Source organism: Bactrocera dorsalis, chromosome 1 (assembly GCF_023373825.1).
Source record: "Bactrocera dorsalis isolate Fly_Bdor chromosome 1, ASM2337382v1, whole genome shotgun sequence".
Classification (NCBI taxonomy): Eukaryota; Metazoa; Arthropoda; class Insecta; order Diptera; family Tephritidae; genus Bactrocera; species Bactrocera dorsalis.
This window is the reverse complement of record NC_064303.1, coordinates 108,565,870-108,578,486: the sequence shown is the minus strand read 5'-3', so window position 1 is coordinate 108,578,486 and position 12,617 is coordinate 108,565,870. Positions and strand designations below refer to the sequence as shown.

Below are 12,617 nucleotides of genomic sequence, written 5' to 3'. Positions count from 1 at the left end.
CCGCGCTTCAAAAAAAATAACCCTGGCCAATCCAACACCGGGGTGTATCAAGTTTTTTTTTAATTAAAACTCCTTTTCGCGTTGGCGGCCTTCGGCCGCGCTTCAAAAAAATAACCCTGGCCGATCCAACACCGGGGTGTATCAAGTTTTTTTTAAATTAAAACTCCTTTTCGCGTTGGCGGCCTTCGGCCGCGCTTCAAAAAAATAACCCTGGCCGATCCAACACCGGGGTGTATCAAGTTTTTTTTAAGTAAAACTCCTTTTCGCGTTGGCGGCCTTTGGCCGCGCTTCAAAAAAAATAACCCTGGCCGATCCAACACCGGGGTGTATCAAGTTTTTTTTTAATTAAAACTCCTTTTCGCGTTGGCGGCCTTCGGCCGCGCTTCAAAAAAATAACCCTGGCCGATCCAACACCGGGGTGTATCAAAAATATTGATATATCAAGAAAAAGGGCAATGATTTATGTATTTGGGGTATAGTCCTATTTTTTATTCATTTTTATTCGTTTGATAAATGTGTAATTATGGCAACACTTATTATCTGTCAACACGGAATACTTTTGTTATTGTGCATGGAATGAAAATTGTGTAAAATATAAAATGCTTATTTTAAGCAAATAACTAAATAATTACTAAAAAATAAATATGTAGAAACAATGTAATGAAGTATAAGTGCATAAAAAAGGCATAATATGAATTAAATAACTACTAGCAATCGAGAAATTGCAAGATAAAATTTGCAAAATTTTCAACTTTAAATGGAAATATCTCGGAAACTATAAGTTTGCGGCGGCAACAATTATATATTTTCTTAATCTGGAGCATCAGCTCTATCCAACCATACCACTTTTAACCCTGAAATCGTGGGATCGTATACTAAAGCCGACCCTAACAAACTGTATATTGCAAATTAATTGTATGATATTAGCACATATATTGAAAAATAAATATTAAACTATCACATATTTATGTTAAAAGAAACAAATATTTACATCGAAATGGGTAAAAGTTCTAATCGTTCTATTTTTATACACTCTCATTTGGTTGCTCTGAAATTCCTCTATATTTTCAATTTATTAAAAACCCAAAATAATAATCAAAATCAACAAAGAATAAACCATTAGATATTTACATTTGGATTTTGTGAAATTGTTTTAATATATACATCTACATATGGTTAATACAAATCTCATTTATTTAATTTAGGGCAATTAGAAATTATCATTATATGGCCATTACGGTTGTATTGATAGTGGATTTTGCGACTTAGCAACCCTAAGCCTAATTGTAAACAAAATCCTCGTGCTAGAAGTGACTTGTGTTTTATTTGAGGTAAATGTAAATAACAACATGGAAAGTGTTAATGTTGCAAAATATTTATTAGTTTTAGAAAGTTTGAAATTTACTGAAGATGAAGGTAATTAAACCATTAATGTCTTAAAAAAACATAAAGTATAATCAAAGTAATATTATGTAGGCTGTGATGATAAATCGAAAAAGATTGAAGATTCCAAAGATGAGCAACGTTTGAAACACAACATAGCAATACTGCAAAAGTTTATGCCAGAAAATACAACTGCTTTAATTGAGAAAACTGTGAGTACATTTAACACTTCGTGGTTGGAATCTGAACTGCATTTACATTCTATCAGTGTTGGTGAGGATGATAAGGAGCTAGTCTATGCTGTTTATATGCAGCGTATGTTATTGGAAATTGTAAATAATGTTAATTTTAATAGTGAGGCCAAAGAAGATCTAATATCGACTCGTCATATCAGCCTCTGCATTGAAGCAGTGCAAGATTTGGCCAAATATGCACTACATAGACAGTTGCATGCCACGTTCTATGAAATAAGTGTCTTTACAAATGAACGCGCGACATACGGTGCTCCTTTAAATTATCCATTATTGTTATTGTCTATACAAGTAATTGAGCATTTACTAAAAATCAGGCAACTTCATATGGCCAATGCGATGGAGATAGTTATGCGTGATTATATTGCGGCTATATTCAGTATCCGTTTAGCAAGCGCGACGCAAGAATTCTCTTTACAGGAAGAAACTTTAAAGGCTTTACAAAATAAATTAAATTATATCTGGCTGTATGTAAGTAAGGTAGAATTTTTAAGAAACATTATGCTATTGAAGGGCTTACGACGTGCACCAGCTGACTTGCAGAAGCAATTACATCACGAACTATTACAGAAATTACTTTCTAAAGATGGATTTACAACATTAGTTGCTACCCTGCATACTGCGCAGTCTACATACGCTAGTGGCACCAGCACGAATAGACCGATGCTAAGCGATAAACAAGTTTTCGAGATTATCGCCAACATTGTCGCTTTTCGTGGGCACACGCAACGCGCACAAAACACTTTGATAAGACAAATATTCCAATTTCTTAATACTTGTTTACTAAACGAAAGCGCGATGATAGACTGTATGGGCGCCGGGCTGTTATCACTGCGACGACTTTATGATTTAAATGAGCTAAACAAGTTGCAGATAAGAGATATAATTGCAAACAACTTTTCTAAATTAAGTCAACCAGCGGACGTGTTAAGCGGTCTAATAGTGTTGGAACATAAAGAGCTATCGCTGCTTATCGCCTTAACATATCAGCTCTTCTGTAGTTCAACAGTAGAATGTTTACCTACTGAACTATTGATTCCTTATCTACCACTATTGCTGCAAATGTACCATCACATGCCCGAAGGTTTTTTACAAAAGAAGCAATTAGCAAGTATTGTAACGCGCTGCCTACACAATTGTACGCTCGATGAACTGCAACAGATCGTTGTAAAGTTGTATAAGCAAAGGTTCGATGATAATTGGCAGCAGCTGCATCCGCGCGTTATCATCTATCCCAATGTCGAACAAACGCAACTTACAGTAAAAATTGCCGGCGTCGAAACGAAACAAGATCTCAGTGCCTCTTTGGCAGTGCCAGAGCTTTTAATGAGCAGCAATCACAACATACTCACCTACAGAGTATTTATGATTCTTTTGCAGGAAATGTCTAACATTTTGGATGACGATGCGATCAGTCAGCACGAAGCACAAATTGAGTTGTTGCAAACCGAAGATGAATTAATTACTTTCTTAAATTCCAAATACCCGGTTAAAGTAGAGATTTTACTCTCTCTAAACACGCTAATTTCACATCAGCCACTTAAATCTCAAATCTTTGAAAATATCACAGATTTTTTACGCTTTTTACGTACTCTCCTACAAAAACGTTTGAACACACATAATGTGTCCAGTGGTAATGGCCAACAAACCGAATCTATGGATCAAACTTTACTAATTTTGTTGACATTAACGCAAGAGTTACTCGAACAAAGCCAAATGCCGGAAGCATATCGCGACCTTATACCTGCGCTACAAAAACTGCAAATCCAAACGCCCAATCAGCTAATTAAATCACGCGTTAAATGCCTACTCCCACTATTGAATGGTGAATTCAAGGCAAGTGCTGCACAGCAATCGAGTGCCTTTAACACAGCCCGTGCACTTGTCGAATCCGCGGAGTCACACTTGCAGGTCTATGGCATACAAATGTTGCTCGAATTGTTGCGGCAACGCGATAGTGTAACGCTTGCCAATACACACTTACTAATTGCTTTGGCGCTGAGCACGCTTAAAAATCGAGAATCATACACGTTTCTAAATTGTGTACGCTTGTTTGTTGGTTTAGTGCATGTTATGGAAACCGAAGTGTTGGAAACGTTAGCCGATGAATATCTCAACGAACAGGCGACAGTCGATTATCGTTTGGTAGTGGGAGAAGCTATGCTAAAGGTTGCACAGGAGTTGGGTGAGTTAAATATGTTAATATAATATGCAATTCATGACTTTCTCTTGCAGGTCCCCTTTGTTATAAATACAAAGATACATTGCTGAACTGTTTTATGCATGGCGCGCGCAGTCCGCTGAATGAGTTTCGTATGTCTTCATTTTCTAATCTTGCTCAGCTGGCACGTACACTTTGCTACCAAGTGCAACATTTTTTTCAAGAGGTGGGTAAAGTGGCATTCCGTTGACTATTATACAATATTAAATAAATGTTTTCTCATTGTAGCTGCTCAACCTCATCGATTGTGAGCTTAGCACAGGCAAATATTTGCCTGCCAAACGTGCTGCTACTTTGGTACTAAGCGAACTATTGGAGGGCATTGACAATTTGTTGGACTTCGAGGAGATGCTCTTGCCAATTTATCGCGTGCTCAAAATAATCGAAGCCGATGAAACCACAGATGTGAAAATGCGTCAACACGCCGCAAACGGTTTGAGAACTTTGGCCGCGAAGTGTAAGAAGTTTTTGTTCCCAGCGGCGCAAATGCAAAAAGAGATACGCATATTTGGCATAAATGAGCCCGAAACAAAAAGTGGTAATGCAAAAAGACATATTTTGGAATTAAACTAGTATTTTTTCTCTTAGTTAGTTATGTTGTTACCAAATATTAATTTATTGTATTCGTCTTTCGGTTCGTTTTTAGCAAACGAAAATATATTCTTCATGGCAAACATAAATCTTTTAAATGCGCTGCAATTTACTAATTACTATTATACACAAATCATGTATATGGACTGACATTCAAGGCACCGTTACTACAAGTGCAAAATTTTTTTAAAAATATTTAACCATGATGACAAGTACAAATAAGGAACACATACAATTCAGCTAGAAAATTTAATTTACTCTAGCATACGCTGCTGCAAGCAAGTTCTGCGGCAACACCATTGACTTAGCATTTTATATCGAATTCCTTTTCAAGCTTATCGGCAATCATTTTGGCAATAGCCAAACTGCTGGTTGCACCCGGTGACGGCGCATTACGGCAATGCAGCACCTGTTTGGCTAATGGACTTTCTCCCTCTCCCTTATCGAATACGAAATCATCCACCAAGCTGCCGTAGCTGTCCATGGCCTGAGCACGTACACCAGCTGGACCATTGCTTATGTCAAATTCATTAATTTGTGGTATGTACTTTTGCAATTCCTTAGTTTGCAATCTGATGAAGATTGATTTCATCATTTCGCTTAAACCGAATTTTAAATGTCTGCTAGCCATTTTCACGAAACCAGGATGACGCACAGCATCAAATAATTCCAGCAAGTTTATGTCACCATAGCTAAAAATAAATCGAAATGAAAAATAAATATAAAATGGTTGCCGTATTCATACGAAAATGACAGCATAACCGCAATTTAATTTTTATCGCTTAAAAGCACTTACGTATAGCCTTCACGCTTGAAGGCCAACACAGCATTCGGTCCCAGCCAAACCGAGCCGTCCATGCGTGGTGTGAAGTGCACGCCCAAGAATGGCAGATTAGGATCGGGTACGGGATAAATATTGCCGCGCACCATATGCTGTTTCTCCTTCGAGAGAAGGAGGTATTCACCACGGAAGGGTATAATGCGTGGATCGCGCGGACAGCCTGTCATTTCCGCTAACTTGTCGGATTGTAGGCCGCCGCAGGTTAGCACGTAACGTGTACGCACTTGTTGGTAACCGCGAGCGCCACGTATTGTTACCGGGTATTTGCTAGCATCGCCATCGGTGGTTTCCAAGAATTTCGACACCTGTGAAATAATAGTAAATTTATTTACCTGTGTTATTTATACAAATTAGCGTATATCTACTTGGAAATTGAGGTGCACATCACCGCCAGCTTGTTTGAAATCTTGCGCATAGTATTCTGTGACTAGACCCCAGTCGACAATGCCAGTATGCGGACTGTGTATAGCTTTAACGCCTTCACAATATGGTTCAATCTCTTTTATTTCTTTGCCATCAATCAATTTCAGATCGGGACATAAATTCTTTTGACCACGCTCATACAAGTCCATCAAACGTTCTACTTCATCTTCACTTGTGGCAACAATCAGTTTGCCCACTTTTTTGTATGGAATTTTCTTCTCGTTCAAGAAGTCATACGCCAAATGCATACCCTCCACGCATAATTTGGCTTTCAGTGAACCTGGTTTGTAGTAAATACCAGCATGTATAACGCCAGAATTATGTCCACTCTGATGCACGGCTAATTTATGTTCTTTCTCTAGTAGACCAACACGTAAATGCGGATGTCGTAACAATATTTCGCGCGCTGACGCGACACCCACGATACCACCGCCAACAACAACCAAATCATAGTCACTTTAAAAGACACATCAAAACATTCATACATATGTATATCAATTGAATAATCACAATCATATATAATGTATATGCATATAGTAAGTACGCTTATGCTTTTGTACTTCTGCATCTGTATTTGTTAATTACTTACTCGCTTTGTGTGCTCCTCAAGCGTCGCTGACCCGCCGTCGCAATAGTCACAGTTGGGCTTGTTAGCTTTTGCCCCAAAACTATCGTACCCCTTATGCTTTTTATAAGTTGTGCCATTCTCACAGGGAATTATCACTTTCTCTACTACTCAAAACGATTCCTTTTGACGTATGCGTAACACTGACACCTCAGTTGACCTTGTAGTCCTTCTCTTTCAATCTATGAGCTGTAGAAAATATTTATACTTCGTATGAATATGCTCGGATGTTCTCGAGGAAAGAGATGATATCGCGTTGTCTATTGCAGTTGGCGCGTGAGCTTTCCGCGAGAGTACAAAATTGACTGTCACTGTACGTCACTTACCGTGCTGGTCAACCGCCCACCAAAATCAGTCTCAAATACATTCAGAAAATTTAAATCTTGTTGGAAGTGTATGTATGTTTGTATGTACGCAATTCCAAGAGATTTTTTATTGATAACACGCGCAAAGATTTTTGCAAATCAGCTGTTCTGTCAGCACATATGTGAACATTGCCAGATCACGTATAAATGTTATTGGTAATCGATATGAGCGATTAATGAAACTAAAATCTGTCGATTATTCGAAGAAAGTTGCAGCAGTTGGATTTGCTTATTTAATCAAAAGAAACTTATTTTTTTTTTATTAAGTTAAATTTGTTAAATTAAAATGACGAACATTGTTTATTTGTTAATTTTTTCAGACTGTAGATATCGTTAGTTACGAAAAAAATCGATTACTATATTTTTTGTTGGCGACCATGCCATCGCTAGTTGTCAAATATTCTGGTTGCAATAAATGCATTTACAATTGTTTGGGAACGAAAACAAAAACATTATTATTATGTTTAACTAAATTAAAAACAAAGAATTGCAAAATTTGTGAAAATGCCAGCTTTTTGTGCTGTCCAAAATTGTGGTGATAAATATGGGCACGCGGAGAATATATCGTTTCACAAGTTAGTACAATACAGAATCAAACAACGTAAACAGTGCTAAGGTTATCAATTCTTCCAGATTCCCATTTAAGCGACAAGAGTTAATGAAGAAATGGCTTGATTTCGCGCAACGTGGTCCAGATTGGCAACCTTCTAAGTGGAGTGCTATATGTAGTCGTCACTTTTGTGAAGAAGATTTCAATTGTGCTGCCGATCGCAAAATACTAAAGAAGACTGCGGTGCCATGTTTGCGCAATCTGAAACATATGCAAACCATAGAAAAGGATTACACTGAACGGAAACAAGAAGTTATTGCCAAAGAAACCCCTTTGCAACAAAATCTCACAAAAACCGCAATCAGCAGCTCACCCGCCACAGAGACGTTCAATGAAGCATACGAAGAATTCGATGAGGGGGCTGAACAAGTAAGTAAAGCATTAATAAAATATTTCGCTATGTGAATTCCGACGTGTAAGTTATTGCTTTCAATTTCTTAGCGTTTGCAGACCACATCTTTGCAAAGTTCACCGAACGCGCCGAACAAGTTTAAATGCCGGCTGTGTGGCAGTGCATGCTCAGCTGTGGTGTCATTTTCTACGAATTTCGAAATTTATGGCATGATACAAAAATGTTTTCCTACACTCAACATACAAAAAGACGACAACTTACCAAAAGAAATGTGTCGCTTGTGCCTTAAACGCGTGGAAAGCTTCTCACGCTTTATCGACAAAGTGCTGGAAACTCAAAGTGAGCTGCAACGAAAATATCGCACAGAGAAAAAAGACAGTAACACACGTTTTGCTGAACGCCCGCTTAAGGTAAAACAAGAGCCAGTGGTGCGTGTGAAACAGGAGCTTCCAGAGGGTTTTGACAGTTTTCTCTCTGATGATCTGGATATGGGAATGGATGAGGGTTGTGAACCGGAGCATGACGCTGAGACGATTGTTGAACAAAAATATGATTTCTGTGATTTTCCCATGTTGAATGCACAGGATATAATCAACAATTGTGATATAATGGAAATAATAAATTTGGATGATCCTTTCATAAACATACCAGATGATGATGCGAATACGAATTGTGAAAATAATACACAAAATTCAAAACAACAAGATAATGCTATACAACAGCAACATCAAGAGAGGAACAAGCGCACTTTACTAAGTGCTCACGAACTGCTACAAAACCATTTGTTAAGTGAAGAGCACAACTATGCTTATACAACGGAGGATTTGAAGGAAGAGTGTCAATTCAAAAATACTTATAAGACAGAGAAGACTGATGGCGCCGAATGTGGAGATCGGGGAGACTTTAACGCGAATGCTGGAACTGAGGACGATGAACAGACGGGTTATGCGGGAGACGAGCATCACAATGGTGAAAATGGCGCCTCAACCGGCATATATAGTATGTACATACTTATTAAATATTAATAAAAATACTTTAAAATTAATTTTTACATTTTAGAAGAAAACTATGCCCCGGCAAACATGCACTTGGAAAGTGCGGCTGCTGCAAACGTTGAAAAGCCAACAAATACCGCCGATACAACTGCTACGCCACCCGACACACGTTCTACAAGACCAATAGTCACGTCAGTGAGTGAACTTTCTGATGCATCAATAACATTACCCAATCGGACGGTCGAGGATCATAATCGTGCCAAGAAGCTTGTTGTCACTGCGGTGGATGATATACCGGCGCCAAACAATGAAGCTGGGTCAAAAGTGAGTGTTTCTACATCAGCTACAGCGCCAATGAAAACACATTCCAAACCAAATATTGTTGTGCTCGACGAAAGTATAGTGAAATCTTCAAATGCCTTCCAACTACATACCTGCCACAACTGTCATTTAAAATTCTTCAGCATAGAGACACTAAATCAGCATTATATGGTGGCGCATCAGACGCAAGCGCAAGCGCAAATGCAAGACCAAGGCACACAAATACGCCTAGAGCAAGAGAAGTTGCAAAGCGTGCAAATGCAACAGCTACAACAGCTCTTGGATCCATATAATCCACAGCAACAAAATATAATCACGCAAAATCATCACTACCAACAGCAGCAACAACAACAGCAACAGCAAGATGAACGTTTGCCCATGGTGAGTGTGCCGGGTGACTATGTTTGGAAGTATTACGGGGCTTCCAACGATGTCAGAAGCGAAGCCTTCAACAATAATTGTAAATTGGAGAAAGGTTTCTGCTCAACCGCTGCATGCGCAGATAGTCTACATAAAACGAATGACACACATACTTTTCTACAGCCGAATGTCTTTGGCTTTGAGCATTCAAATGCGACAAAAAATAGCTACATGACGCCAAACTGTGCGTCTAAGGATACTTCAAGTTTGAACGGCGCGCCAAACGCAGTGAGAATACTTGAAATGAAGCGCACATTTTTGCGGCAACACGATCCATTTAGCAATATGACTAATATTCAGGCTGACTACCTCAAAGCTCCTTTGAATAACAATGATGCAACAAAAGCGGACAGCATTTGCGCCGCCACAACCCTGGCGCCAGAGAATTCCTTCAAAACTTCAACGCCTGCAATCCAACCAACACCTACACCCGCGCGCATGCAAAAACCAAAGCGCTCTAAACGTCGCGTGCTCTTAAGTAGGCACATCAGCGCGCGCCTCACAGCGCTTGAACGCAAGATAAACGCTAAAAGAGCGCCCGATATTATAACAGCCGAGTATCGGCAGCTGGGACGGCGCTACAAGAAGCTGCAACTCAAATGTAAATCACTGCAAATACAAATATTGGAGAAGCAGAGTAAAGAGGCCAACTCCAAGTCAACAGTGTCAAGCGCGGCCAAACGCTTTCGCTGTCGCGTTTGCAGCGAAACTTTCAAGAGCATCCAACGCCTGCTGCAACACAAGCGCACACTCAGACATTGGGCGCGCCGCATACCCAAACGCTTTGCCGCCACCTGCTGTGGCTGCGAGAAGTTCTTTCGCCACAAAATCGCTTTACACAATCACATGCGCTACATATGTCAGGCGCTGCCGTTGCGCTGCTTCAAAATGCAAATGCAAACGTTCAAGTGCCGCTACTGCCGACGCAGCACTTTCAATCATTGGCGCCTCTACCGCAGACATGAAGTGAAATGTAAAGCGACCAGACAACGTCAAAAATGCAGTCGAGTACGTCGCCGCCATCACCTCCAACAACAACAAGTTACAGTGCAACCTCTAACACCGCCCAACAAGCAGCGCGGCGCCGCGCCACGTTCAACGCATGCGTTGCCAGCAAACGCGCGCCAATCGAAACACAAACATTCTGCTGCGACAACGCGCACGTATGCCTGTACGCTGTGCGCTAAGGTGTTTGCCTCGGCGAACAGACTCAGCCAGCATCGCATCACGCACAGCGATCAGCGGCGCCACCAGTGCGGTCTGTGTGAGCGCGCCTACAAGCGACGCAACGGCTTGATGCAGCATGTGCGCGCCTTCCACTTGAAGTTGAAGCCGCATCAGTGCCCTGAGTGTCAGCGCTCGTACGCGCTCAAAAGTGATATGTTACGTTGCCGGCATGCGGCGGTCAAGCGCGCGCGTCTCAATGAAATTGCCTGCAGCGCAGAGTAGCTAACTGCAGCAACAATAAATTTCTAACATAAGTATGTCATATAAGTTTAACTAAATAAGTGTGTTATGTAATGTTAGTTAGTTTCTTATTTTTTTTAGAATTACGTTTATTGTTTAAACGCAAAGCATGTTTGTTGACCAAAAAGCTAAAAATGTATACTACTACGAATTTATAACCATCTAATTTAAAATTTCTATCTAAAAGCATTTATTTAGTTTATATGTGTTTACAAATACATGAGTACGCCATCATTTATTCATAAATAGAAATAAAAAAAACTTGCATAAGCAAGAGTAATATGCGTAGATCCCGCTCTTTTCATTTTGTATGGTACGCCTTAAAGTATGCAATGCTTGTATTCATCCAGCGCCGGAAGTCACCGTGTGTGTGAGTTTGGCGTGTGCGTGCGGCATTTTAGCAGCCACCTACTGTGCACTTCTGCGCGCCTGGTGTTTCAGCGACATTTACAATTTAATTTTAAAATTTTGTTTTCGCGCTGTTTGCACGTGTGTGGTGGCATTTTCGTGTGCGTGTGAGTTGTTACGCGAAATGCACTGCAATTCGGGGGGATTGGCGTAATTTAAGAGTTTTTTAAGAAAATTAAATATTTTTTAATTAAAAAAATTAATAAAATAATTTTTAATTATTTTTTTTCTCATTTTTTTTTATTCTTAAAAAATTATTTTTATTAGTAATATTATTTGAAATAATTTTTAATTATTTCTTTTTCATAATTTTTTTTTTTTTTTAATAATTTTTATTAATAATAGTATTTAATTTTTTGTGTTTATTTTATTTTTTATTTTATTTATTTAATTTTTAGGACCTTTTATTTTATTTAATTTTTTTATTTTTTTTTTGATTTACAATTTCTTTATTTTTTATTTTATGTATATTTTTTAATTTAATTTTTTTTAGTATTTTTTTTTTTGTAATTAAAAACCTGCCTAGGCTCCTATAGGCTTCCTACTACACATAAAATAAGACATTTAAATAGATACATACATTTATATTTTTTATTGAAGATTTTCATTATTTTATAATATTGAATTATTATTTTTTTTTTACTGCTGGTAGCATACACTTGAAATAATTATTGTAAATATACAGACATACTTATTATATATAATATTAAGCTTGGTGGTTATTTTAACATAGTTATAGTACTTAATACATATATGTATTTATAAATGTTAAGAAATTTACATTTTATGATTATTTTAAAATATAAAACTTAAAACTAAAAAATATTTTTTTTAAATACAATGCAAATAAAAATTGTTGGTAAAATAATAAATTTATTAAAATTTGTTTATAGTCTATTTAATTTGCAAATTTATTGTGTAAAACATATTTTTTAAAGCGCTAGTTTTCAAAGTCACGACATAAAAAATCTGTTTTTAATAATAATATATTTTTTTTTAATATGGAAAAATATATTTTCTTAATTGTTATTTTCAAAAAAATGTATTTAATAAATAATAAAAAATATTTTTTTAATTTTGTTGGTGCAAATTATAAATTTTCGTAATTTTTTCAAACAAAGTACATTTTTTGCTTATTATTTATGAAAAGTTTTGTTTCTAGCACTCAAAAAAATCGTAAAAACAAAATTAAGTTAAAAAACAAAAAAAAAATTTAACGAAAAATGGCACTAAAAATACATACATATACTATATATTAAAGAAAGAAAAAAATAAACAACTCTACATAAAAATATTGCAAAAACCCAAACGCGGCAAAATTAGTATTACAGAAATTTAATAAAT

The 12,617-nt window shown here is 37.6% G+C and overlaps 3 protein-coding genes across 7 annotated transcripts; 2 read left to right on the top strand and 1 right to left on the bottom strand.

Moving 5' to 3' along the window:
• Positions 1–1,109: 1,109 nt before the first annotated feature.
• On the top strand, positions 1,110–7,155 carry LOC105223104 (transport and Golgi organization protein 6). 3 transcript variants are annotated; one of them, XM_049458572.1, is made up of 5 exons: positions 1,110–1,416; positions 1,477–3,819; positions 3,870–4,021; positions 4,084–4,393; positions 7,021–7,155. In XM_049458572.1, the coding sequence occupies exons 1-5, from the start codon at positions 1,350–1,352 to the stop codon at positions 7,035–7,037; spliced, it is 2,889 nt and encodes a 962-aa protein (XP_049314529.1). In that variant the 5' UTR covers positions 1,110–1,349; the 3' UTR covers positions 7,038–7,155. The 3 variants fall into 3 exon arrangements, with proteins under 3 accessions (XP_049314529.1, XP_011199029.2, XP_049314531.1); XM_011200727.4 differs by lacking the exon at positions 7,021–7,155 and having other exon boundaries at positions 1,112–1,416; positions 4,084–4,535; XM_049458574.1 differs by lacking the exons at positions 1,110–1,416; positions 7,021–7,155 and having other exon boundaries at positions 1,471–1,595; positions 1,652–3,819; positions 4,084–4,535.
• On the bottom strand, positions 4,451–6,694 carry LOC105223105 (L-2-hydroxyglutarate dehydrogenase, mitochondrial). Its single transcript, XM_029549027.2, has 4 exons — positions 6,300–6,694; positions 5,653–6,166; positions 5,243–5,592; positions 4,451–5,138 (listed from the first exon to the last, which is right to left on the bottom strand). Exons 1-4 carry the CDS (start codon positions 6,413–6,415, stop codon positions 4,751–4,753), a joined length of 1,368 nt encoding a protein of 455 aa, XP_029404887.1. The 5' UTR covers positions 6,416–6,694; the 3' UTR covers positions 4,451–4,750.
• On the top strand, positions 7,137–12,291 carry LOC105223103 (uncharacterized). Of its 3 annotated transcripts, XM_049458561.1 has the most exons (5): positions 7,137–7,275; positions 7,334–7,679; positions 7,752–8,661; positions 8,722–10,879; positions 10,947–12,291. In XM_049458561.1, the coding sequence occupies exons 1-4, from the start codon at positions 7,205–7,207 to the stop codon at positions 10,845–10,847; spliced, it is 3,453 nt and encodes a 1,150-aa protein (XP_049314518.1). In that variant the 5' UTR covers positions 7,137–7,204; the 3' UTR covers positions 10,848–10,879; positions 10,947–12,291. The 3 variants fall into 3 exon arrangements, with proteins under 3 accessions (XP_049314518.1, XP_029404885.2, XP_011199028.2); XM_029549025.2 differs by having other exon boundaries at positions 7,761–8,661; positions 8,722–12,291; XM_011200726.4 differs by having other exon boundaries at positions 8,722–12,291.
• Positions 12,292–12,617: the final 326 nt, after the last annotated feature.

What these genes read in the sequence shown, in the direction of transcription:
- LOC105223104 (XM_011200727.4), top strand. Translation starts at nt 1,350, where the DNA reads ATGGAAAGTGTTAATGTTGCAAAATATTTATTAGTTTTAGAAAGTTTG. An exon ending in GAAATTTACTGAAGATGAAG is followed by an intron (nt 1,417 to 1,476) that starts GTAATTAAACCA and finishes AATATTATGTAG; the next exon opens with GCTGTGATGATAAATCGAAA. An exon ending in AAAGGTTGCACAGGAGTTGG is followed by an intron (nt 3,820 to 3,869) that starts GTGAGTTAAATA and finishes TTTCTCTTGCAG; the next exon opens with GTCCCCTTTGTTATAAATAC.
- LOC105223105 (XM_029549027.2), bottom strand. Translation starts at nt 6,415, where the DNA reads ATGGCACAACTTATAAAAAGCATAAGGGGTACGATAGTTTTGGGGCAA. An exon ending in ATGTGCACCTCAATTTCCAA is followed by an intron (nt 5,593 to 5,652) that starts GTAGATATACGC and finishes ATTATTTCACAG; the next exon opens with GTGTCGAAATTCTTGGAAAC. An exon ending in TTCAAGCGTGAAGGCTATAC is followed by an intron (nt 5,139 to 5,242) that starts GTAAGTGCTTTT and finishes ATTTATTTTTAG; the next exon opens with CTATGGTGACATAAACTTGC.
- LOC105223103 (XM_049458561.1), top strand. Translation starts at nt 7,205, where the DNA reads ATGCCAGCTTTTTGTGCTGTCCAAAATTGTGGTGATAAATATGGGCAC. An exon ending in TCGATGAGGGGGCTGAACAA is followed by an intron (nt 7,680 to 7,751) that starts GTAAGTAAAGCA and finishes TCAATTTCTTAG; the next exon opens with CGTTTGCAGACCACATCTTT. An exon ending in CGCCTCAACCGGCATATATA is followed by an intron (nt 8,662 to 8,721) that starts GTATGTACATAC and finishes TTTACATTTTAG; the next exon opens with AAGAAAACTATGCCCCGGCA.